Source organism: Myripristis murdjan, chromosome 16 (assembly GCF_902150065.1).
Source record: "Myripristis murdjan chromosome 16, fMyrMur1.1, whole genome shotgun sequence".
NCBI lineage: Eukaryota > Metazoa > Chordata > Actinopteri > Holocentriformes > Holocentridae > Myripristis > Myripristis murdjan.
Genome location: NC_043995.1, coordinates 20,195,225 through 20,222,535, shown reverse-complemented (window position 1 = coordinate 20,222,535; position 27,311 = coordinate 20,195,225). Strand labels below are relative to the sequence as shown.

Genomic DNA, 27,311 nt, shown 5'->3' with positions numbered 1-27,311 from the left:
CCGTCCCCACCCACCAGTCGATGCTGCTTCATGCCTCAGGTTTTAATGGACAACACATATTATGAGCGTGCAGTGCTGTCCCAAGAGCCTTGACATATCAGTCGCTCCTTCACTGATCAGCACTGAAGAGAGAAGCAGGTCACCAACTCGACTGGTCCTGCCAGGGTGCCAGCCCACATTACGCTGGCAGACAAAGGCCTGACATTGTTTGTGACATTTTTTGTGTTTGCTTTTCAGATTCCCACGCATGCACACAGAAAGAATTCACACTGGTCCTACAGGTTCACTTATTGCGCTGTAACACACCTACAAGCGACTCTGAGAGAAAAAAATGGAGGGAGGGGGGCACATGTGTAGACACAGACAGAGACACGACTCATCTGTCCTTATCTTGTGTTACCTCCCTAGGGCAGAAACATTGCTCAATCGACACTAAACGGCTTTTAAATGGCTGTTCTGAATTCTCCCTGTCTCATTTCATGATTTCAACATGACAGTGAAGGCAGGAACACCTTCTGTCATGCCTTATTAATTGTTACCGGTGAGATATAAGATTAGTGTCATCACCACAACAAGTGTACAGTTATCATTGGCTATATGTTGCTATGACTGCCCCTGCCTCTTTGTTTTCATTTTTGATTACAGTCATGTGTCATTAAAAAGACAGCCCACCTTCATGGTTTGGTCCTGAGATCAAAGATCACACACAAGATCCAAACCCGAGTCACACCTCATTCCAGGCCTCGTAAAGGAGCTGATAAATGGCAGTGGTGGAATGAGTTAGGGGTCAGAGCTCACAGTGAGTGTGGAGTACCTTGGAGCATGCTGCGGTAGGCAGCCTCTGATATGGCATAGATGTGCGGGGGCATCTCATGTCGTTTTTTGCCCCGGTACATCTCCACGATGGACTCTGTGTAGATGGGCAGATTCTTGTAAGGGTTCACCACTACACAGAACAGCCCTGAGTACGTCTGTGAATGAAACACACACACACACACACAAACACACACAATTAGAGATGTGCATCTAGTTCAGCAACAGCATTTCATCTCAGCCTTAGTTGTCTGCTACTTCATGCCCAATCCCACCCACAGGGCCAACTGACCGTTTGCGAAAAGATGATTTCAACAACAATCCATCGATTCCTTCTTAGTATCTGCCTGGTACTTCCTGTGCCACTGACAGGCCAGTTGACACTTGTCTGACATGGCTTCAATTAATTTAACCATTAATGTATACAAAAACTTTTGTTGTGTGCAAAAACAACGACATAACCCCTGATTGGTCAAGAAGATGTAAATGCACCAGAGAAAAGTCTTATTCTTGACTTTGAACACAAAACCATGTGAAACAGGTCGTAGCATCTGTCTTAGTAACCATCCTCACAGATTGTCAAACATAGCAACGGCAACAAAGATGGAGTTCACAGGGAAGGTGTAAACAGCATTCTCTTAGCGTACTCCAGCAGTGAAAGTCATGAATGACACACATACCTTTCAACTTCATCACAATATGACTGTCTAAGCCGAGGTATTCTAACAATCTAGCACTGTTCTCCTCTGCCAGCCTCTTGATCATTCTTCCGGTTACATCTCGATCATTCATCTCATTAATAGATAATGCATGCAAAATACATTTAATTGCCTAAGGAGTATTATATTTCAATTGCTCATATTCTATTCTGCCAATTGTCATATGCCGATATAATCAAGAGGGATTAGGGTTATGACACCAAGCTCTGCACTGGTGTTAGGTTGTTCTAAGGTTAGTTTTAGGTTATTTAGTAGTCCTTTGGTTTTCATTGTAAACTTTGCCTTGACTGTAAATATTTTGTGCCTTGATTATATTTTTTACTTTATTTTTTCTGCTTCGGCTTGAAGGTATATTTTCTGAATAGATTTCCATAAGTCTTCTCATTTGCATTAATTTAATGTTCTTTGCCTTTCTCTTGTAAAGGAGCCTCCCGGCCAGAGTGTTTCATGCGATTGTACTTGTATAACCGGAGAGACAATAAACATCTTGAGTCTTGAAACTCTAAGATCACCTCCATTCCCATCTATCCTATCCTATCTATGCTATCCTACGCCCCCGTCTCTTCCTTGCGCTCTCATGCTTCTCTTTTTGCAGCAGAAACTGGAGACACATGTCTGAGCAACTTTGTAAAATGACACTTCACTTCTCTCCTCACTCCCTATCAGTTACACAGGAGATGCCAGTGCACTCACTGTTAACACATGCATGCAAACAATATCATGGAGTGGATTCACACACAAAATGCTTCCTCCGTCCATTCACATATGTTTACACGTGAGCAATGTGCGTATTGACTCTTTATTTTTAGTGTTTTGTATGCAGACATTTTTTCGTGTGCTCATGTTTTTTTGTGCACTCACGTAGATTAAGCCAGAGTAGTATCTCTCTCTCAGATTGTGCAGCACTGAGGCTTCGTTGAGGCAGGTGAGGTCGGCCATGTCCTCCACCTTACTGAAGCGGGGAGGGTTCATCCGCTGCAGCTCCTCTCTGGACAGGGTCAGCCGCCGCTGGCTGTCTGTGAGCTCCACCTCCACCTCGTCCCCACGCTCTTCCCGAATACTGGCCGACTGTTTGGGGGAGGTGGGGAGATCAGTGACTCAGTGATACACAGCATCTTAACTCTTCCATTACCTTTCTAATCCAGTGTCACAAATAAGGCTATGGCACAATTGCACTGAGTTTTATGAAATTCAACAGCAGACCACCATAGATAAGTGGGAGCAGCTCTTGGCCTGCGGGACAGGAAGTGGTGACCTCTGGCTTTGACCCGGTCACAGGACTCTGCTCTGCTGCACAATATCTGTGTATGTGTGTGTGTGTGTGTGTGTGTGTGTGTGTGTCTGTGTGATACTGTGGTTGTGTGTGTGAGGGGTCGAGTATTAGTCAGATATTTAACTACATGCTCAGAATATGAAGTTGAATGAATCTGTGTGTCTCAGTGTGTGTTTGTGTTTGAGTGTCTGTGTATATGTGTGTACACTGTATGAGTGTGTGCATTTCGTGTGTGTGTGTGTGTGTGTGTGTGTGTCCAATAGTGCCATTCTCAGATCATGAGTGTAAAATGAAGTCACTGTCTCTGCAGTGGCCTCTTTAACATTAGGAGGCTGAAGGAGAGTATTGTTCTATTCATAGAGCTCTCTATTAAACCGGTCCAGCCGAGAGAGAGGAAGACTCCGAGAGCACAGAGACAGAAAATCAAATTCATATGTCAAATTCTCTAATACAAACCAACTGATAAACACTTATGTTTGCACAATACAAGTACTTAGAAGACGGCATGAAAAGGGCCTGATAGTCATTAGGCTTAAATGTGTTAGAAAGCATCACAAGACAGAACAAAGTAGTGAGGAACAAAAAAATAGGGAATTATCATGAGAAATGAAGGCTGAACGTCACACATCCTGTCCTGCCTTGCCCTGCTGCCTTGCCCCACCTGCCTGACACACCTTCAATGAAAGGCACACACTTGGGACTAATAATTAACTAAAGGATTAACACTCAGATGGTGGGAGATAGGAATGTTACAATATTGCATGCATGACTATTTGTGCTTTAATCAGATATTTACACCCATAAGATTTATGGTAAATATTTATTAGTAATGTGGATATGATGACCAAGCAGGTAGAGGAAGATAACAGAAGTTCATAAATTTGCCTCTCTTTGCTGTAGTGCTGCCTTTAAAACCAGGAAAAGACAACATTTGCATCATACTGTGATATTAAGATATCCAAAATCCCTGATGATAGCTAATATCATATCACAATATCAATATAACATGGATATATCATCTAGCCCCCATTCTCTTCACATCCTGCTGTGCGACCAGATTATTTCAATCAGGTGCGAATGCTTGATGGAAACAAAAGCCAGTAAGCCTTTTTTTTATGTGGACTGGGTATGAATGGGTGACACCAGCTCACCTCAAAGCCATGTTTCTCTGACGGGACCCACACCAGGCGCTTGGCTGCCCAGTCGGCCTGGCTGGCGGCGGAGAACACCGAGGTGGAGTTGGAGGTAGGAGAGCCTGGCCCCGCCCCTGACGACAGGAAGCGGGTGACATCATTGGCACCGCCACCTGTTGGCCTGGACATGGTACTGCTGGCACTACATGAGGGAACAGAACGAAAGAGGCAAAGGGGAACAATGAAAAGCGAGCCTGAGTGTTTAGTCATTTCTTGTCACAGACCCATTGTCATGTGGGAGGCTGAAAACCAGAGCACTGTGAATGATGTAAAGGTCTGTCAGACAATGACACTGATGTGATTCTGCTTCAAGACACCACACACACACACACACACACACACACACACACACACACACGCTTCATATGTGCCCACCACTACACACACACACAAAAGGAGAGCAGTAGTAGCACACAGGCCATATCGAGACTGGGCCTGAGATGGCCTAATTGAAAGACTGCAAATCAAGGAGACGACTGGGATGGAAGAGACACAGAGAGATAGAGGGGGATGGAGGAAGAGAGAGATGCATCAATTCACTCAATAAACTGACATGACATTATAGAGAACAGGGGGAGAGATGAAGAGGGAGAAAGGGAATATTGGGATAATAGCAAAAGAAAGATTACAGTGCATCAGATAGTAAACTGAAAGAAACTGAAATAAAGGCTGCATCCTTCTACTACACATCAGTGGGTTCAACATGGACGCAACTGCAACTACTACAGAAGTAGTGATGTACGAATCACATGACACAGCCACAACACTTATTCGCCTTAGGGACCAGGATCCTCTGAGAGGCAAAGTGACAGGAGGAAGTGAAAGAAGGTACTACTGCACATCATGAAGCCACTCTCTCCAGGCAGAGCGTGTACTACAGCAGGATATGTCAGGATTTGCTTTGACAACTCGACAAAAGTGATTCCCCAAGAAATGTTTTCTTGTTGGAGAGGAGAGGCCACTAGAGCAGCATGGAGAGCATGTGACCCCTAAAGTCTCCATTGAAACCAATAGTGTCAGCTGCTTCAGATGGACTGGCTGCTCCATATTACTCAATGTTAACTGATGTACAGTATGCACAACATTAGCGCTGGCTCAGCATATGAGCAAACGACCCGCTGAATAGTTAGTGCAGACTACATTAACATTCACCCAGCAGTCAAATGGGCTCTTTACATAGGCTTAGTAATTGTGTCATTACTTAATAACTGCATTATAATTAAGTGAATGGTTCCAAAATGACATAGAGTCAATCTAAAAGCTGAGACACCAACTCTTACAATATTATAATGGGCACGAAAGCAAATTATTACTTAATATCAGAATGAGAACTTTTTTGAGGATAGGATCATCTGAATTTGTGAAATTTTAAAATCTGAATTGCAGGCGGCAATCTTTTTTCTCAAATTGAAACAAACACTTGAAACCCTAATAGTAATTTTGAATGGTGGCATTATATACAGATGCTTGAGAAAGGTTTAGTGTTTAATTCAAATATTGACTGAAAGATGAGCTAGCTGATTTTTTTTTAAGCAAGCATCCATATCTAGCCCAACTGATCATGATGATGATCACAGTTGAGCAAGACACATGATATTCTAGTGGAAACAATAGGTATTATTCAGGTGAGCTACATGGTCTGACAGTCAGCTCCAAACAGACAGGTATGCCGCCTTGCCTGCTGTGTGTAAACTATTATGCGTCTCCATGCCTCAGCAGGTATGTCATCTGGCCTGATTCCTGCTGTGCCTCTAAATTGTGACTCCATGACAGATCCATGTCCCCAACGCCGCTGTCACCATACCTGTTACTACAACATCACTCAGGGTGTGGACTAGTGTAGGAAGTATAGCCACCACCCAACTAGTCACTATGGAAAATGCATGACTCTTAAATGACATACAGCACCTCTACATCTCTTATCCAACACGAATCCAGTATGAACCCAATAGGAGAAACCATACGATTATACAACAGTGAGTGAAACCACCAAAAGAGGTGAGAATTACAGTTTGAAGCGAGATGTTTAGAAATATATCTGTCGATCACAGTTGGATAATTATAGTTATGGGCCACTTTTTTTTTAAATTTATAACCAAGGTTCTCATTTGTGAGTATTTGACATGTAGAGCTATTAATTTCCAATGTGCACAATTCTGTTCTTCAGTCGGCATTGACAAAGGTTACACAAGTCTTTGCTACCAAGGACTTGGCAAGCTGAGGATTGAGAATGCCATAGATACCGGGGGGTTAACCACATCTGCTGATCAAAATCGTCACACACACGCAGCCTACACAGATGTGGCAGGTCTGATGTTGAGTCAGATAGTAATGCACCAAGCATCAGGCCTCCAGGCTGACTGACCACAGTCCAGCAGCAGCAAGAGGTGCCAAAACCTGCTATTAGACTGCTTTCCTCCATAGCAACACCCTGGACACCAGCAGCTCACAGACAATACCTTCAGAGTTTGAACCGAGGTCATTCACTGCGGGGGGTCGTGTATGTGTGTGTGTATGTGTGTGTGTGGGTGGGTGTGAGTGCGAAATGTGTGGGTTCCCTTCCCTGCGCGTGATTGTGCGTGTGTAAGGGGCGGGGGAGCTGGAGACGCCTTTTCTTTAGCTTGTCTTTTGATGCCAACTGCAACGAGAGCCAATGGTGATACTGTGGCAGCTGCGCACCAAAGAAGAAGCGGCGGAGAGAGGTGACATTATGCCCGTGACCATAATTATAGAGCGTCTGCAATAGCTGCGGCATGACTCCTATAAATTACCTGCATTTAGCGATACAGCTCCAGCACAAACCCTGACAAACGCAACCACACCTTGAACATGAGGAATGAATGATCACATTAACGCCGGGAACCAGAGCAGTAATTATGGGAATAAATCGCATGCACATCGCAGCCCCCAAACCAAGCCTTTCTGACTGGGAATAATAGCTAGAATATTCATGGTATGATAATAAAATGCAAACAGGTCACAGTGCATATAGGATTTATAATAGCCATCAGCCAGACGCTGTTTTTTCCTGCCAGACCTCTACAGCCAGGTCATCCCGATGTAAGCCTGTGGTCGACACCAAACCAGTGCGCCTCTTGTCCCCCATGCTGTCAGTTTTAGGCGTTATGCCACCCGCATATAGACTAACCTAGCGAGGTTAGCCAGCCCCACTGAAATGTGATACGTCGCCGTTCAGGATATTACACTGCCTATTTACCAGTGGATTAGAGTAAAGGTAATTAAATCTCTCACCTTCAGTATCTTCTCTGAAACGTGAATAAGGCTACGGTGCGAAGAAAAACGGAATGAGGCTGCTTCTTGTTTTTTTTCCCTGCCCGATAGGTGTGTACCGCATATGCGGCTTTTATCATTGCACCGCTCTCCCGATGTAGCCGCACACACTTCTCACTGAGAATAAAATAGACAGAGGAGTGAGGGCAAAGTGACGGCTTCGGCCCGACAAGTAGCGCTTCCGGCTGGTGGGCCAATCAGATGCGAGAAGACGGTGTTTAGTCACGCCTTTGAGAAAAATAACTCCAATTAAAATCTACAACCGGGCCGTAGACCCGCCCAATGAATACGGCGGAGAAGCCCCGCCCACTAGCTGGCACAAAACGGGCACGGCGGCCAATGACAACCATGGTAGCACAAAATCCCCGGGAGTAACCAATGACAGAGGACGTAAGGCGGGGCTAGACGTGAGTGACGTTTCAAGCAGCCAACCGAAGCGGTGCAGCAGGTGCCCATGCAAGACGCTCGCGCTGGAGTAGAGAGATTTGCGCGCTCTTTGTTGACGTCTGTCGCGGCGAGTACCCGCCAGACACAGATCTGAGGTCGGTTTTGTCACGAGCCCCCGAGATCACAGCCGCTTTCTTTGGCTGGGATGATCTGACTCCAGGCACGCGCGAAACTGAACGGGCCGTCGCCTCAAACAGAGAGCGCGAGCGGCCAGCACGAGGCAGCCGCCCCAGATTCTCTAATAGCCTCGGTCTCTGCAGGTCGCCTTAAAGATCCTGAGGTTGATGTCGGGCTGAAAGTGAAACACAGTGTTTAATAACATGACGAGGGTGAGTCAAGTCTTATGTGCTGCTCTCTCACCAAATAATTCACCTGTAATTACCCTACAATATCATAAAGAATGTGTGTGTTACTCAAGAGCGGGTTTATAATGACCCTATTACAATCTGTGTTTTATCTCCCATGGTAATTTTGCCAAGATGGCCTGCCTGTATCCAGCTTCTAAATATTGTATTAAAAATAGCAACAGGAGTGAGAAACAAGTAGGTGATGTGGATTGGTTTCACTACAAACGATTGCAGTGGCAGTTTGGCTCCACTCTGCAACATAGTGTAATTAAAATATTAATTTAAATGTGGATAGTGCTTCACGTAAGCCATGAGGTCTATCACTGTGTCATTCTGAGACCTATCTAATTTAGGCAACTATACCAGCCATTTGACTAGAAAGGGGAAAAAAAACGTGGATTTTAATTCTCCTGCTTCATCACGTTTAAAAAAAAAAAAATGTTTATCCATTTATCTGCCTATGTATCTATGTCTATATTAACAATCCCAGATTGGCTTATTTTGTCCTTACTCTAAGCCTGTCAGGTATCTGTCAGAATATAGACATTTATAAACACAGTAAACTGGCCTTGCTTTTTTTTTTTTTTTTTCATTTTTAGTCATGCGATTTGACAGATATGACATATGAGTAGATTATAAAACTACTTTCAAGATAGATTTTGTCAACACGGCTGGTGATGCAGACAAAAATTGGTGCACATCAGTGAGCATCCACATTATGTTTTGAAAATGGACCTAAGGCTTGAGTGCCACAAGGAATAATGAATAAAAGAAGCAACCAGTGTAATTTCAGTCTCTGTTTTATTTGTTCTACAGCTTGATTCAGCTTCACTGAGAAGCAGTCTGTGCCACAAGCAGCTCTGAAAATTACATTCCAGTGTTACGACAGAGAAAGGATTTTACATTTTCTGTAGAAAAAAAATGAGAGATTAAAGGAAGCTACAGCTTTTAGACCAACTGGTTGCATCTTACTACAGTTTACCAGTTTGTGCAGTAGGCTATATATTTGACAATGCCAGAGAAGTGTGGACATACAGTGTGTGTAATGCAACCTAAGCAACCAGGGGGAAAAAAACAAGTAGTCCATCTTCCTATTTCTTTGTGGGGTGTTGAAAAAGCACAATCGCAGTGGCTGAAGTGATGGTGCACTAAGTTCAAGTTACATTCCATGGAAGTGGAGGCAGGAAGGGAGAAATGACCAGTGTGCAGCCTATAAATAGAAAGCAGTGGTCATACAGGAGAGTTGTAAGGGGAAAACACAAACATAGAATGTCATTACTAGTTGAAACAGATAATACCTTATCAATACCATAGGCCCTCCCCCTGAGGTCAACATGGATTATCTTTTTATAAACTCAAGAGAGACATTGCTACTTCTGCGTGTGAGGTAACCTGTACTGATCCAGTAGCAAAATTTCAGTGCTGTTGCAGAGCTTAATCAGTGATATTTGTCTCCAAGAGCCAGATATTACTTAAGTGTAGAAAAAAAGCATGAGTTCCCAGGTTGTGCAGCAGATGGGCTGATTATTGGTCAACAGTTTTTTTTTTTTTTTTTTTTTTTATCAAGTTGCACTTCTGACACCAAGTTAACTGTCTCTGTCATTCACTTCTTTACTAACCACAATACTTTACTCAAATATTCAGTCATCATAACTCTGTAAATGAATACAGAACCTTAAACAAAATGAAAGTAAAATACACATTGATTTAACAGATGCAATGTATTATAACTAAAAGTGCAACTACAGCATAATCCAGGTGAAAACATGGTTTATGGTGTCAGTGCATCATAACATAGAGACTACCCATTAATAGAGCAGATTCACAGTAGCTACTTTGCATGGGAACATTTGTCTACTTAGTGCAATGAATTGTTCAGGTGTCTGAAAAAAAATACTGCTGCTAGAATTACAAGATTCAAAATAAAGCAACGCAATAAAAAATAAGTTTTAAACAGATCTCAAACATAAATTAGACTATGCTGTTGCAGAGGAAGGGCTAGCTACAATAGCTCCATTCTTTTGAAGGCACCACCCGCTATTTTGTGCTCACATTTTGGGAGAGAAACCAAATTAAACATAAGATTAGAGTTAAAGTAGGTTGTCACTTTGTTTTGTGACTACATATGAACTACTCCCCAAAGAACATAATGTTGCAGTGTTTCCAGTTCAATCCTCTGTCACCTGTGCAGATTTCAGACACCTCTTAAGTCTCAGAGTGGTACAAATCAGCGACTAGAACATTATTTATTTATTTATTTTTACAGTTCAGCTGATGTTTGAGGTGACTGCAGGCCTTCAGTGCATTGACGTTCCCTCTGAGTATAACTTATGTTGGATTCAGTACCCAACCTCAAATGGTCAGCCAAGAGCCAAGACACTTTCAAGATTATAATGACATACCTCGATAGCTAACTACTAAAATCCCCAAAATAACAAAGTAACACAATACATTTTTGTTGATTTCACAATAAAAACATGCAGAAAAGATATAAGTGTAATAAATGTGGTCAAGTGATTGACCGATCAGGACATACAGTAACTTACCATATCCTACATCATCAGCACAGTCCTCATATCACTGCTGTGGTTTGAAAATGATTAACTACAAGCTTACAAGTGCCCACATGGCACTCAGCTGAACACAAAATGGTAGATTAAATAAAACAAAATGGTCAATTGTCAAATATTTTTTGCAATACGCATAGAAAAACAACATACAGTACATTATATGTAAAGAAAACAGCTTAAAACCGCTGCTCATTTTCAGCTGTTTCCCCTTGTTGATTTTTGTTATGCACTGGCTCTAAGAAGTAGCCTATCACTTAGTAGAAGACTCAACAGCCCCCAAACTCACAAACAGTGCACTATCCTTACTTACCGTTACAAATATAAACATTCAAGTGACAAAATAACATGAGAGCAACCACACTGGAATTCAATTCTTGGCAGCACCTCAGTAGGTACATTACCATGAATTTTATACAGAAATCACCCTTAACAGATGTCAACACCTCTCAGGAGTCATTCAGCACAGAGTGCAGTTGCATATTACAACCATGTTGGGGCGCTGTTGTATATCCTCCCATGCAGGCAGTAAGAGCCAGATGAACCTGTTGTGGTAGTGATGGGCTGGATCTGAGACTCAGCAGACACGTTTTTAATGATTCTGAAAGATTGCCAGGTCCAATAAGCCAACTAGGTCAGTGTAGTAACCCATCTCCCCATTAGACTGACCCCAAACATCCCCCACTTTTTGACTATCTGTTTCCTGTCCATATGTAACTATCTATCTAGACCCTTCACTGATTAATAATCTAAACATTCATTCTCTTGTCCAACCTGTTAAAAGAAAGTCCTTGTGGACATCTTACCCTACTCCTCCTCTGGACTTTCATCTCTGTCTGTTACCACCATGAACAATGTCACTCTATCCTATCCTATGTATCTCTATTCCTGAGATAGTCATCATTCATGACCATATAAATTCTTTGCTCATTCTTTGCTTAAGCCTGTCTCTTCAAATCTGCCCAAGTCTACCTGTCTAACCTTCTCTTTGTACCCTTGCTTCTTGTGAACTTCTGGGTCCACTTCTTGTCTTTTCTCCCCTGAGGCCCCATCTCCTATGTGGTCAGTTGTTGTGGGGATGCTCTGAGTGTGAGGCCCGTTGCGTTGGGGGTGGGGAGCAGTGGGGGTCGTGATCAGGGTCATCATCAGTGGAGACGAGCTGCAGAGCCACTTCGTTCTCATAGCAGAATGATGAGCGTGAGCTTTGGATGTACTTCAGCTCAGCCAGCTCTTTAGCGCTGCATGAAGGTGTGCTGGGGATCTCATATGTTCGATGGAAGAATGAGTAGTCCACCTGGAAAAGGTGAAGCAGGAAAGAATAAGAAGATTACATGTGTCACAAGATACATCCTACTTGTGCAGCACACTTATCAATTATGCCCCTCCATATTATGGTCAAATAACAGTAGATACCACTGTCCTGCAGACACAGCAGTAAGAGGCTAAGGAGCTATATCTCTCTTGTATCTAGTGTCCTTTGCTGACCTGGTAGCATTCTTTCCTTTCATAGAGCACTGGTTCGAAGCGGTGTCCCCAGAGGATCTCAGAAGCCAGGTAGGAGCTACGGCATTGCGTGGTCATGGCGGTGGCCTCTACCATACCTTCCAGGATGACCACCACCTCCAGCTCAGAGTCCTCCTCCAGTGACTTGCGATCCATTTCAAAGAAGGGTGACTCATCATCGATCTCATGGACAATTGTCACTGGCGAGACTAAGAAGATACGGTCTGTGCCAGTGTCAAAACCCACATTTATGTCCACGTTGTCCAGGGGCAGAAACTCTCCCTCCGGTGTAACCCTTGGCTGAGAGCAGATTGGGAACAGAGAGAAAAAAAGCGGGTTGCTGTTAAGTACATCAAATGTGCCGGGTATTGTGATGTTAACTAACTGATTTTCACATGCAAAATGTGAAAAATATTAAATAGCGACTGCAAACGATTTCCAATATAAAAAAGCCAAAGGCATGGAGGAAATGATCAGTAGTTCTAAAATGGGCAATGAAACATTAATAACACAGCACTGACACAGAGATTTAAAAAAATGCCAGGATTGAAAAATAGGGTGTTTTGCCACCTTGAAGGGCAGAGAGTTTACCACAATTCAAATTAATTTATCAAATGTCTAAAAAAAAAAAAAAAAAAAAAAAAAAACTTAAATTCACAGGCAAAAAACATTAGAAAAAAGTTAATTTCTTACCCTGACCCAAAAGCTTCATATTTAGTTATGACATTAAGTTCTTCATGAAATTTGGTTACCCCAGTCTCATTCATAGACCCCATTACTTAGGCTTATCATTCACGTAACCCTTTTCATGGTGCAATCCTCAGCCTCAGCACTAAGAAATGCATTTCTCTGATCCCCACAAACTTAATCCCATCTGCCCTGTCTGAACTTTGATTTGGTCATGCTATTAAGAGAGCTCTAAATGTCTGTGTTTTAACCTCAGTATTCCACAGATTTTGACCCTGTGGAGAGCCGCAGCAGCACACACAATAATGACAAAACATGCCCATAAACAAAAAAAAAAAAGAAAAAAAAAGGAAACATCCATGTGGAAGGTGAGACCATAGGGCAAAGAGCACTATACACAGAGCACAATCATGCCAACCCACATATACATACAAGGGAAAATGAGATGACGAAGGACAATGGTTCTCAGTTAAAGAATCGTGGGCAAGTTAATCCATGGTAAATCTTCCTAACCCCTGAGGGAGAATAAAACAAGCTCTCATTAACTACGGTCCACAGAATACAGGCCAGATGGTCTCAGTGCTCCCTCACTCTATGGCAACCTTTTTCCCCCTCTGCCTCTCTCACTTTAGCAGCCTCTCATTTTCTGTTGCTTTCCCATGTGTCTCTTTCACCCTCCCCAAACCACTTCTTGATTTATGTCTCACTACTCACATGTGCACCTTGCATCTGCATGTTGCTCTTGGTCACTAAGCTGTTTTTCTCTAAAAGGATAATCTTGTCTCTTTCATCACCACAATACTTCCTCATTTATTTCCTTTTTTTTTTTATCAAGTTCATCTTCCATCTGCCTCCTCTTACCTTCAGCAGTTGTGCTCGGACATGTGCCTCTACCAGGTGACTCTTGCGTAGGTTTCCAACTCTCCACATCATACAGAGCTTCCCATCCCTCAGCGCCACCACAGCTGTGTCAGAGAACAACAGTGTCTCGTTGCGCTTCTTGGGCTTGGCAATCTTCGCCATGACCGCCCCAATGATGAAGGCGTCAATGATGCAGCCCACGATGCACTGCAAAACGACCGCCAGCACCGCCAGGGGGCATTCTTCGGTTACGCTGCGGAATCCATAACCGATGGATGTCTGCGTCTCCAAGGAGAATAGAAAGGCCGCCATGAAGCTGTTCACCTGGAGGAAACACGGCTCCTCAACCACAGCCTCTCTATCAGACTCTCCTCCAGCCCCAGCCTCTCCTGTCTCTGGAGAGGCATTTGAACTGGGGGCGAGCCGAATGGAGAGGTCCCCATGCGCGGAGGCAATTAGCCAGAAGGCAAACCCAAAGAGCAACCAGGAGAGAAGGAAGGAGAGGGTGAAGATGACCAGCATCCATCGCCAGCGGATGTCCACACAGGTGGTGAAGAGGTCGCTGAGGTACCGCTGGCCCCTCTCGCTCATGTTGACGAAGGTGACGTTGCAGCGCCCGTCCTTGCCCACAAAGCGTTGTCGGGGCCGGCGGCTTGAGCGGCGGGTGGGGCGGCGGCTGGTAGTGGACGGGGAAGAGAGTGAATCTTGGTCTGAGGACAAACGGCCTTGCCCTCTTCCCCCTACACTACCACCTCTCCCACTCCTTAGCCCTGAGCACATTCCTCCTCCTCTCATCCCGCCTTCTCCTCCTCCACCTCCGACTGCCTCTCCCATGGCACTATGCCTCCTTGCATTGTTGGTGTTGTCCTGCAGAGGTAGAGCTTTGCCGTTGCTAGCATGGGTCGGGGAGGGGCTGGTAGGGGTTCCTGACCCCGTTGGGCTCCCCCCTGCCCTTGCTGTATCTGCAGCACTCTGTGCCAGCCTCATGACCTCCTCCTCCTCCACCGGCCCATCCACCACAGCACTGAAGCGGCGCTTTACACGTGCTGCTCCCATCATGCGCAGTTTATTCTCCTCAGTCTTATGGAAAATGCAGTTATTTAGTGTTTTCCAAGGTGTCTTGATTTGATATTACTGTTATGACTGATCTTGGCTCCACCCTGGAATCAAAGGTATGCTCTGTCTTGATACAAAGTAAATTAAGTTAATGTGTGGTGCTGATGCAGTCAAACAATCAATCTTTCACTGTTTATGGTAGGAAAGCATTACTCATATGGGGAGATAATGGCAAATCCATGATGGCCAATGGTATCCAGAGGGTAATTCCATCCATGATCACTGGTCACTCACTTGTGTCTTTTAACACACTTGAGGTGAAGTCGTTTTTGAGGACAGTCTTTCAGTAACCAACAAAGGAGGGGTTCTTGAAGATGGTCCACAGGTGTACTCATTAATAACCAATGTCCTAACTGAAGTAAGCAAACTGTGCTGGGCTGAAGAGGGATGTCAAACAACATTTGCAAGCATTGTAGGTTTGACACAGATGAGTAGAGTTGGACTGACCTCAACAGACAGCACAAGAACATGCGGGACAGGTTCCATTAGGTTTTTAACAATTACAGGGAAACCCTCAGCAGGCAACATCACATGAAATGACACTATGAAGTGACAGCACAACAGAGGAGGGCTAAAGGTGACAGCTGTGAGGATACAGGACCGATTACAGGATACACCGTATTACACTAAAACAAGATACACACAAGATATACAGACAGAAAGCAGTTTGAAAACTCTTTCAGGGTAAGCTTCAGTGAAAATATAATCCAGCTATTTCTACCATGCAGTCTAGAACAAGCAAAAGAACGTGCTGTTTCTTACGATCCAAGCTTTTCACAACTTTAGAACCCCTCTTGGTATGGCCATAAGGAGATACAAACAATATATTGGCTTTAATACATCACAGATATGTTGACATCATTTATACATACATACATACTTCTTTTTTCTTGGGAAGAAAACATTGAATGTAGGTTCCAATGCTTAATGGGCCAAGTTGTGGATAATATAATAATATAATATGTCCCTGTCTCAATGTACTTAGCTGTCTTATATTGGTTACTTCACAAGTCACAGAATGTCACCTTTCACAAATAAGAGGACTCCAACCTAAATTCCTGTTCCCTCAGGTCACTGCTTTTAAAATTGGGCATTCTATTCCTAAGGATCTACATATTTGTCTGATGATCATTGTCAATTTGGTGAAAACGTGTTTCTTAAACTCACTGTTGTGTGGATTATATCAGCTTCAGCTATGCTACTGTGAGCAATCAACTGTAACGGTCAATCTCTGATGAAACTTAGCTGTGGATTACCTTTGTGAAACATTTATATATCCCTTCATGCACAGCAGACTCATCCTTCAGTACAGCTGCAGCTGAGAAACCTCCTTTGTCTAACAAATCACCAGAGGAGGGAAGGAAAACAAAGGAGGAGGGAGTGAAACAGAACAATGTTGCAGAGAAATAAATTACTGAGCTTGACCTCTGGCATTACTTACAGATCAAATTTAGTATGAAAACTTTGTTAACAAGTGGACATTAAGTTAAATAATAATCACAATAGAGGGACTGATAAGTGCACAAGTCACCTGAAGATGTCTTCTATGTTTCTCTGTAGGTCAGCAATCAAAGTTCAGAGATCATGTCTCGTCCAGGAAGGAAAAGAGCTGAGACATTACTTGGTTAAAACAATAACTCACTTTGTGGGACCTAGTCTCTTCCTCTGCATCCCTGCTTCACAGCTACTTCAAAAAGAACCATAAAACTACCTGAGACTATCAGAGAAACTTGCCCAAAACAAGAGAGCAGATAATCATATGTTGGTGCAATGTGCAAATAAGAGCATGCAAGAGAAACTGAAAAGGAGGCAAAAATAATTTCCAAAAAACAAAACAAACAAATGCATGCAAAATTCCTTGATATATCGAAATAATTGTTTGAAACAGATACAGAGGCAGTCAAAATAAAGCACAAGGCCCATGTGCAAATATATTCCAGTGTGAAAATAAAATGGATGCTTGCTCTGTTAGTATTTACCTTCTGTAACCATTTCTAGACATCTCTACAGAAACCTGACAAGTAGCCTAATGAGAGCCTGTGGGACCCGGCTCTTTAGGAAGAGTGGACAGAATCAAACCCCGACCCTTACCCCCAACACTAAAACAAATATAAAGGTAACAACAAAACAACGGACAATAGCTACTGTTTTAGGTTTACAATAACAGGGTAACCCATGTCACTGTCACTGAAGCAGTAACAGCAGTGTAGATGAAAAGAAAGTCTACAACAAGTGAAAATGAGGAAAGAGGTCCCTCCTGAAGTGAGACGTGACATATGGATTCATCTTCACGAGTGTGTTGCCCTCCTGCTTTGATGCATTTTCACAGGAAACGCTAAGATTTGTTGGGAGAGAGTCACAGGTAAGGACAACATGGAATCTGTTATTTTTCCATTCTGTTTACTCATCCATCAGTCGACGGTTTTCTTTTTCATCCATTTAGCTTCGCCCTTTTTGGTAAACTGCCGATCTTAAAAGACATGAAGACAAACAAAAATAGACAATAATGAAATACAAAAGGTGAGTGTAAGTAAAAGATGCTGCTGCAATCTCAAAAACTCCAGCATCTGCTGAAACAGATGCCCTGGTGATGTAATGTAAGACTGGTGATCTTCCTCTAAGTACATCAGGGTTTCTATCCACATTTCATGCCAGTTCAGATCTTATGGTATACAACAAATACTTAAATGAATGTTAATCAGACACCTACAATTTGCGTCGCATTTCTTTGATCTCTTTCGTGTAGTCCTTGGATTATTCAACCGGCCTGTGAAAACAGTGGCGCCTTTCCTGTCAGTGATGACTTGACGAAGCAGATGTTGTCATGAAAAAGTGCAAAGTTTCAGCCAGATGTTCTGTGCCAGCATCGGACCTGTAAAGACAAACACACAGAAACAATATATTCACTTTCCATTTCTGTTCTCTGGAAACCATTTCAGCACCAGCCATTGGTGGTTCAGTTGCAAATCATCATCTGAATGAATACAACAAATATCTTAGAGTGCAAATATCAATGTACATTCTGGTGGGAAGGCTGTATTTATGTACATATTAATTAAAATTTATATACTAATTATACAGTATGTTCACCACAAAAGGACAAATGTGCTTCCATTATGGGAACATTACAGGGAAGACAGGTGAGGTGCCAAAATGGTTATGCAGATGCAAAATAAGAATAAACAAGAAACAAGCTCTCAATGAATTGAGGTGCCCTCATGTTGTGCCAGGACAGTGACGTGGGACATGGTGCATGGAAGATGGGCTGGGGATTTTCAGGGTGAAGGTTGATACTAGAGCTGAGAGGGGGGTCGGGGGGTGACGAGGAGATGTGAGGTCTTGCTGAAGTGGTGGTGTTACGACGTGGATTACAGCTGCGCCCGTGACTCCAGTAATCTCACCGATCATTCCACTAATCCGCTGAGGACTTTATATAAGAAGCACTACCATTACGGAAAGTGGCAGTATGTCTATAAACATAAACAGGTAGTATATGATACAATGTACACACAACTCTGGATGATCCGGTATGAAAGCAGTGCAAGTCTTTGGACCTAACAAAGAAAACTATCATGACTGTGTGCTTTAGTTCACATGAACAAGCTGGATGGGTCCATGGACAGCTCAGGTGCACACACACATTTCTCACACATGGGTATTGTAAAACGTAAATAAGTAGAAATTAGGCATTTGTAAACAAGACATGCCCCATGAACAATCCAGCGCCTATCAGAAACAAATTATCTCTTTGATGTGGCGTGCAACTGTAGCACATGTATCCATCTCTTCATTAGCTATATCAAATCCTCCATTTGTGAGGTAGGTGTGGTGAGTTGCAAAATAAAACAACAATAGGAGGCTGCTAGGTGGGAAGTTTCTGTTAGAAGGAGCAAGACCCAGTGCCAATGCTGCATTTGTGGTTGCTCAGTAGGTCAGATGTTTTCATAATGATGTGAGTACGAGTGCATGTGTGTGTCCTCAGTTATAGTCAATGATGACTGACAGTCCAGACAGCCAACACAGAGCATTAGACCGCCACATATCCATTAATGTAGTCCATCATTCACAAACAAATATAATCTCAAGTACTCTGTCTGTGTCAGTTTAAAAGGTTTGCATCCCCAGACTACGCAGACACATTCTAATCATGTTTATAGATAAAAACCCACTTTGTAAACTAAAATCACCAAAAGTACCTCCTCAGAATCCATTTTAATTTGGACCACCAACAATAACCTTTTCCCCTTTTCACCTCAGAGGTGCATTTTAGCACACAAATACGTCAATAAGTCAAAGTGTGCATGTTCATTTTTACTTTTTATTGACAATTTTTGATGTGACCCAGGATGGTTTTCAGGCAATTTGGTTCTACCTCTCAGAACTTGGATATAAACCCAAGGTCACATGGATGTAAAACCAATCAAGTATTTCATGAAGTATACTGTCGCTCCCACAACCCAGCTGCTTGAGTACAATACATGCAAGTAAAGCAGCGTGTTTATTACACAATCACACGATTCACAGTTGACAGGCGCTTTTATCCAAAGCGACGTACATATGAGAGTTTCATACACCACAAACAAAGATCTATTCAGGACAGAACAACGACACCAAGTGCCATAAAGCTCTGGTTCTGAGGAGCTACAAGGCAGCGCAAAGAGGGAAGAGGGAAGGGGAAGAGGGAGTGTATAAAGTGCACAGAGGAAGGAAGAAAGCATAGACGTAGATTTTTTTTTTGGATTACACAATAAATTAGGTGACATGGTGTTCCCTAAACAGCTGGGGTTTTAGCTTTTTCTTAAAGATTGAGAGGGAGTCTGCGGATTGACCAGATTTTTATTATCTTATTATCCTGGTAGATGAGGTGAAATTGTAGAATTTGTGAAATTTAGTAACTGAGTAGTAAAGCCTTTAAAGGCCATCAGTGAAATTGCAAAGTTTGCGTTCAGGGCCACTTTAAGGCCAGTTGAGGAACCGGTGTTTGAGAAGGCAGCTCTGACCTTGGTCCTGGGGCGTAGTTCCTGACAGTGGAACCAAATGAACAGGCTCTCAGGTCTGCTATCTCTGTGATTGGCTGGGAGTGGTGCTGGACAGCTGATGACAGTAGCTGGGTGAGGTGGTGAGGGAATATGTTTGTTAGTGTTTGTGTGTGTGGTGTGGTGTGCAGGCAATGTGAGTGTGCACGTGTCTTTTTGTAGCCTTTAGACCTTATCGCCGTGAGGTGGCAAATGTTTCAAATAACTTCTCATGTGAGAACACCCTTGCAGGGGTGTCTGGGAAACTTGACTGTGTGAAGTTGTTGTGTCACACTCCAGCGACCCCCTGGGCAGTGTCAGATCCACAGCACTGCCTTATATAATAAAGGTTGGGAAGGGCAGGTACTTCAGCCAAAGACAGGTAACATTTACAGTTGATACAAGGCCCCTGATATTACGTTACAGTTAGTGAGGCACCCATATTGGGTACTGTCCCGACATCAGGTTAGATTAAATGTATTTGGTATCAGAGTAGAAGCCAGGGAAGTTAGTATTAACATAAAGCTATTGAATTAAATTATGAAATATTGTTGATTTCAACTTGAAAATTTCAAAGTTGAGTGACAATCGAGTGACGAACCAAAAAGCATGGTGTATAATGTTACTAAAATTGCAATATATACTGCATTTTGTGTTGTTTTGTGTGTGTTTGTGTGTGTGTGTGTGTGTGTGTGTGTGTGTGTGTGTGTGTGTGTGTATGTAAAATTGCAGGAGTTGGTGAAAGTTGTAAGTCGCTGAAAAATGGGACAATGGTACTTATAAGGTGGCAGAAAATGTGATTTTCATAGCTATCTTCTATCATGATATGCAGTTACTCACTGTGATAATAAACATACTATTTATCACAGAAAGCTGAGACACAGTGGTAAAACGATGGTAAAACACCTATTACCATAGAATGTAATATTTATTAATGTATGTTTAACTCAATATCAGCACAGTCAGTGCCAGGTAAAAACAATTGATCTGAACTTTTTATAATCATAAAACTGTGTAGCATTACTTAAAAAGTGCCCATTTCTTTTTGGTATACTTTGTGTACCTTTGACTCACATCAGGCAAACAAAGGCTCGGGAGAAATGGAATCATAAGAAGGTGGTTAAATGAAAAAATAATTATATTTAAATACATAGATACCACTGGATCACTATAGAGAAAATGGTTGCTGATGTACATTTTGACTGGCCCATTTTAAGCAAAAAAGTGTGACGATTGTCCAAAATTGCAAACATTATGATGATGTGGCATTTTGATCTGACTGGACTGTATGTCCCTGTTTGTGCAAAAGCCCTGTCCTTCCCCTTGCACCATCACAGCTGATTGGCAAAAAAAAAAAAAAAAAAGAAAGAAATTAATCACTTATTCGCTGGCCTATGACCAACCTTCCCACCAAGTTTAGTGCAAATCTGTCCAGTAATTTTTGAGTAACTTAGTTATATCACTAAGCTTATGAAACCAAGCCAAACAGAGCTAGCAACAGATGCAACCAGCTGCAACTCAGTGGTCAAACATAATACAGGCACTTAATGCAGGCTGCAGTGAATAACCAAAATCAAAACCTGTAAGTCTGAAAGATAACCAGCCACTACATCTCTCTACAAACTCTCACTGACTGCTTCTCAGTCGGGAAGGCAATGCCAGTTGCTTTCCTTTTCAGCAAGCGTGCTGTCTGAGCAATCGTTTATGGTTCTTTTTTGTTGGATATTCTGCTGAAATTTGTGTTTCTGTAGGCGCCAGTCTTTGGTCTTTTCAGCCATGGCCTCTATCAATGATCCAGTTAACTACACGACTTCTTGGTATTTATTCCAAACAAACTGCTTTTGCTGATTCCATAAATGTGAAGAAAAAAGCACAGCACGGGATTCTTTACAACAACGATTGTAAAAGCTTTCATGAACTGAGTATCGGTTGAATTGCTGCTGCCTATCTTCGGTCAGCACCAGAGAGTAGCACAACAGAGCTTCCTTTAGATGAAAAAGTTGTGGATTGTTACTTAAACACTTTTGAAAAATGACAGATTCTTGAGGGGAATGACACTGTAGTGAAGAAAACATACCATTACCTAAGAACCCTTGGCAACATAAAAGCCCCGCTTCTGGCTTTATCATGCAGGGCTTGGGAATTATTTTCCTCTAGCCACTGGACTCAGACGCAACAGTGACCAGAGAGAATTAGCGCGGCATATTGCCAGAAGATGACACAGACAAAGCTGGTAAAACAATCTTGATTACATTAGATCACTCACTGGTTTGAATCAGAAAGAATTTAGAGGGCTGAAGTCCAAACCAAAAAACCTTTTACACCTCATTCTCATTAATCTCCTGCTGCACCTCACTAATCCGTTTTTCACTACTTACCTTTCTCTCCGCCCTTTCATCCTGGGTTTCCTGACATGCAACTCTCTCTCTCGCTCTCTCGCTCTCTCTGCCACCTCTGCTCTGTCCTCTCTCCGTCCAGATTATCTGAGCATATTAAGGTGTTATGTAGCCAGATTACGGTTGCAGGGAATATGATTTCGCTGTCATTGAATAAGCCACGGAACTACTCTGCTCTGTGTTTTGCTCTCTCACACTATCACTCTCTTCCTGATCACTCCCTTTCCTGTTACGTGTGTGGTCTGTCTTCCTCACCATGCCTATATTCTGACAACAAAAGCTCCACATGGAAAGTGGAAATAAGATTAGATGCCCTCAACAATTTCTGCAGGTGACTGGGTGAAAGCTCCAGCTGTTGTGGCAGGGTTTCATGCAACTTCCTGCCCCAAGGTGACATCAGCCGGGATCATTAAAACTGCCTAATCTACAACGACATAAACATCTACATGTATGGCTACGAGCCAGCTGGAAAAACACATTGTGATATGTAACAGAAAGAGGAATTAGAGCAAAGTTAAGCCAAAGGAAAATTATGTCTGCCTAAAACATTTAGGCCATTTCAGGGATTTCATCTCAATAATCAAATAAAATTTGCTTAAAAAATGTTACGGTCATATATTTTGGGGGAAACCATGTGCTTTAAGAAATGTAATTGTTTTGTTACAGTTGTTAAAGGACGTAATGTTATTTCCTAAATAAGGCAACAGGCATGTACTATTTTTGCTCTATTCTAAGCGTGTGTTATGAGAAATTCGGCTGGATGGTTTCACGTCAAAATGGTGTGTCCAGTCTGCACCATCTGTGTACAGTACTGAACACTGAAGTTAGCCTCTTGACTGATGTGACAACCCAGATATGGGGACGTCGATACATGACATTGATCAGTGGGGGTCAGGAATCAGGGCGCAGATTGGGTTTCTCTCTCTCTCTCTCTCAATGTCACATGGCGCTCTGCATCAGGCCCATGTCCTTTTCCTTTCCCTGTCCTGGCTGCTTCGTTCTTCCTCAACTTTACTTTCTATATGACGGCTTTAGTGCACGCAAACTCACAGCAGCACAACAGGTTCAATGTGCACTGGCTGTGACGGCTTATCTGAGATGACAGGCAGCACAGAGTGGACGCGCTGAAACACCACAACGCTGCGGCAGCCTCCCGCTTTTGACCCATCTGATCAATACAGCTCTAGTGAAGTGATGTTCTGCTGGCATCATTCATAAGTTTCTGCGACTGTGGCTGATGCAGCGCTGGAACAGCAAAGCACCCAGAGCGATGAGCTGCAGTGGGACTGTTGACATCAGGAGTAAGAGCCAACTAAACGTCAAGCTAAAAGTGTAGAGCTGGCACATTTCTGCACAGGACTAGTTATTTCAGAATGTGCCTTGGTTGGTATGGTTCAATATAAAACAAACAAACAAACAAACAAACAAAAAAAAAAATAACATAAACTGTAGATGATTATATCCTCTGTTATGTTACAAGGTTGTAAGTTAAGGTGTTTACCCATCACCAATCAGTAGATTAATGCTCTAAAATGTGTTCTACTGTACATTTATTTACACAAGGAATAATTTTATAAAAACAGTTGCCAAATTTCAAATGACTTTTTCCCCACACACAGTTTATTACCAAAATGATAAAATCCTTCCTGCCTTACTAACCATGCCTCTGATAGTATAAAATGAAAATGTCTTCCAATGTGTTTTTGGGGCAATTTAGTTTTGATGAAAACAATAAAAAAAAAAAAAAAAATGGAACCATCACCATAATGTATTGCACTGTATGTGTAGCTGTAATTAATCTGTGAATGTCTGTTGCGTGGGGATGATAAATTCACTTGCTACATGAAAAGCAACAGGGATTATTTGCAAGCCTACCAATATTTTGCCTCCCTCTTTCTTTTTTAAAACTTCTCTCACATGCATCCTAAAACCTTAGTGTCTCATTTTAAGCACATTGTTGGTTCCCAGGTAAAGAAGGGACTGTGTATTATAATTGGTACAATGTGACTACGGTTAGAAATCTTTTCGGAAAGCTTTTCCTCTATAATCTTGCCAAGCAAGCAGTACAAATGTAAGAGGGCCTTTATTTGTCAATTTATAAATATTCTCTTTCTTTATTAATTTTTTCCCCCATTTTTCCATATCAATGGAAACAAGGGTCTTTTATAAAAGGCAGACCTTGACAAGGCAGCAGCAACACACTCATTTTCACAAAACCAAAACAATTTCATAGATACTCAAAGTAACACAAGACAGCAAGAGAAAGGGTAAGGAAAAGAAACAAGGGAGAGACAGGGGTAAATTTGGCAATGATAATCTATGAAATTTGCAGTTAAATCAATAAAATCATAATTTTCACAATCCTTCCATTGTCTGTCGTCCAAAATATTCTTAAGAAACACTCGCTATAGCTGAGATCTCTTGAAATGTTTCTGCAGTGTTTTCCATGCAGAGGCCCAGAGACCATCAACACTTTCATCCACATCCCTGTCTGAGCTACACACACACACACACACACACACCATCTGACAACACAGCGAGCACATGCAAAGCATCATACTGGCATTGGGCCTCATTCCTTCTAATTGAAACTTTTGCCCTGCCTCCCCTCCCTCAGCTGCGTGCAGTGATCGAGGTCATTGGTGTGATGATGACCAAATGTTAATCTGGAGAGTTAAGATGCGAGGATGCTGCCTGCAATATGCTGTTGAAACTCTGCAAGGCTTTTTTTTCTAATTAAGCAAATACTCAAAGCGCTGAAGAGTAAATAATCAAGTCTGAGAAGAGCAAAATTTTTACTTTTTGTTCTCCGCCTTTCGTGTATTTTATCAGAAATACATTTAAAAAGGTTGCAGCTCATATTTTTGAATAGTGCTTAAAAACAAGAAAGATGTACAAATAAAAAACTGAAGGAATAGTGGGCAAAATTTTTAAATCTTTGATACATGTTTTAAAGAGCAGTCCAGTGTCCAAAATGCAAGCGGAAACAGACAAAGAGGCTTTCAATAGAAAACAGACAGATCCCTGGATCACTACTTAATTCTGGCCTTGTCACACAAACATGCAGCATGTTTGGGTTTACCAGCCTTCATCAGAGAATGCATGAAAAGGATTGTCAGACACTAAAAGGTGACGTGAAAACACTGCAGACCGTTGATTGGTCAGACTTTTCCTCTAGCACCACCATTAAGCCAAAATGTGAAATATTTGATTTTGATATTTTAAATTCTATTGGCCACACAATTTGCCATACAAGCACATTCATGCTTCCCACAGCATGAACCCTGTCAACTTTGGTGACCTCATAATGTCTCCACTAGCGCCACCTTCAGACCCAATACCTCACCTCACTCAACATATCTTTAATGTTAGAGGATGGATTTCCATGCAAATTGCTGGGCGGACTTTCAGTTCCCATAGAATAAACTTTATAGATTTTAGTGAACTATGTGCCCCAGACATGAAATTTTGTACCTACGTCTGAGCTCCCACAACGAGAAATCCTAACACACGATCCATTTTATTCTTATAGCATTTCCTCAAACACCACATCAACCAAATGTGACCTACGTATCCCCTTTACACATCATACACCACACCAGTTGCACACCAGTGATTAAACCTTGTTTCTTTCCATCACTGCCCCCCTGTATTAAATATGTAAGGCGGCAAAGAAGATGAACGAGCAGAGTGTGAGACAGGCTGTGTACGCATGCCTTTTTTCCTGTGCTCCCCTGTACTCTATTGTACAAGCAACAATGAATATTAATTATCTGCAAATTAAAATGCAGTACTATCCATGAGGCAAAGCACTTCTTGAGTAACCTGAACTAAATCAACTTTGGGTTAAAGACCATTACTTCTCAGAAATCTCTTCGGATGTGATTCCAGATCAGCTTTGAGGAAGACATCCTGATTCAAGCCTGACAGAAGCTCTCAGAGTCTGGTATCATGAACTATGTAATCATGTAAATATATAATTATATCTTCTGGAATCTTTTTGGAGCTCAACAAAGCTTCAATACAGTGAAATACCTACAATCACGGAATTTCTGGAAAGGGAAAGTCAAGGAATTTCATAAATTCTTGGGACAAGTCATTGAATTGGCCTATGATGGAATTTTGGAAAGAGAAATAAAGCAGAATAATAAACTGGAAGAAGACCTCTGAATAGCATTTCAACATTTAAGTCACAGACTACCATGGAAAGTCAATGAATTTTTTTGACAGAGTGGGCACCCTGTTAAGCTCAACTAAAATAAAACCGCACGCCGCAAATGACATCAATAAAATATATAGCCTACATATAATTCAGAAAATTTGTTTTGGCAACTTCTTGCTTCCTGTAATTTAATCTGCACTTACCCGTGATTTTCCCGTAGACGCAAGGTGTTGTGGCGGTGTCTTTAAGTTTTATTTCCCTCTCCAAACGAACCGATTCTCTGATAAAAACGTTAATTCTGAGCCGCACCGTGCGCGAGGTACACCGCACGAGGCTATAGGCTGTTTCCTTGCGCGCGCTCGCAGCGGGATGCCGCCCTCATGGAAGAAGCGCCACCAGACACATGACTCGCGCTCCTCACCAGCCTCCTCTGTGCCTCGCGCCCACCGCTCAGATCATGACCTTGTCAGACTGTCGGCCACATCGACATTAATCTGGAATCCACTTTGTTTAACGTCACATTTATTTTGCACTAGGCCTATATCAGAATAACCGAGCTTGTTTTTTTTCTTGCAGGGTACTCCTTCAGGAGTCAGCACTGTTCATGCGCTGCACTGATTTGTGTGTGTTTGTGTGTGCATGCGTGTAAGTGGCAAGTAAGTGACACAACCACAGTGAGTTGTGTCTTAAGTTTAGTGAGCTGTTTTCTTTCTCTCTCCTTTTCTCTGTGTGTGTGTGTGTGTGTCTTTGAGTGTGTGTGTGTTTACTAATGCTTAATCTGATTTAATCTGAGTCAAGGCGCCCAAGGAGTGACCTATGATGTCATGAGCTCTGTCATTCTATGCAGCGCAGGATCAGACTGAACATGGCAGAGGGCAAACAGCAGGACGCAGGATGCAGCCACAACAATCAGTGCGCTTC

At 42.4% G+C, this 27,311-nt stretch overlaps 2 protein-coding genes across 4 annotated transcripts in view; both read right to left on the bottom strand.

Annotated features, from left to right (window-relative positions):
* Nucleotides 1-7,401, bottom strand: part of myh14 (myosin, heavy chain 14, non-muscle) — a 33,925-nt gene extending 26,524 nt beyond the window's left edge. For both annotated transcript variants that reach the window (XM_030071692.1, XM_030071693.1), the window contains exons 1-4: nt 7,251-7,401; nt 3,957-4,140; nt 2,394-2,600; nt 815-971 (exon numbers count right to left, since the gene is read on the bottom strand). In XM_030071692.1, coding sequence (XP_029927552.1) covers nt 815-971; nt 2,394-2,600; nt 3,957-4,127 — 535 coding nt within the window. In that variant the 5' untranslated portion in view covers nt 4,128-4,140; nt 7,251-7,401. The remainder of the gene's footprint in view (nt 1-814; nt 972-2,393; nt 2,601-3,956; nt 4,141-7,250) is intronic.
* A 1,466-nt stretch (nt 7,402-8,867) lies between these two features.
* On the bottom strand, nt 8,868-26,681 carry kcnj14 (potassium inwardly rectifying channel subfamily J member 14). 2 transcript variants are annotated; one of them, XM_030071697.1, is made up of 6 exons: nt 22,211-22,308; nt 17,528-17,689; nt 16,349-17,287; nt 13,702-16,153; nt 12,136-12,453; nt 8,868-11,944 (listed from the first exon to the last, which is right to left on the bottom strand). In XM_030071697.1, exons 4-6 carry the CDS (start codon nt 14,758-14,760, stop codon nt 11,714-11,716), a joined length of 1,608 nt encoding a protein of 535 aa, XP_029927557.1. In that variant the 5' UTR covers nt 14,761-16,153; nt 16,349-17,287; nt 17,528-17,689; nt 22,211-22,308; the 3' UTR covers nt 8,868-11,713. The 2 variants fall into 2 exon arrangements, with proteins under 2 accessions (XP_029927557.1, XP_029927555.1); XM_030071695.1 differs by lacking the exon at nt 22,211-22,308 and adding an exon at nt 26,594-26,681 and having other exon boundaries at nt 13,702-17,287.
* Between the last annotated feature and the right edge of the window lie 630 nt (nt 26,682-27,311).

Excerpts from the sequence above, each read along its gene's own strand:
- kcnj14 (XM_030071695.1), bottom strand. The coding sequence starts at position 14,760 with ATGATGGGAGCAGCACGTGTAAAGCGCCGCTTCAGTGCTGTGGTGGAT. Across the intron at positions 12,454-13,701 it reads TCCGAGCACAACTGCTGAAG|CCAAGGGTTACACCGGAGGG; the intron begins GTAAGAGGAGGC and ends ATCTGCTCTCAG. Across the intron at positions 11,945-12,135 it reads AAAGGAAAGAATGCTACCAG|GTGGACTACTCATTCTTCCA; the intron begins GTCAGCAAAGGA and ends CACCTTTTCCAG.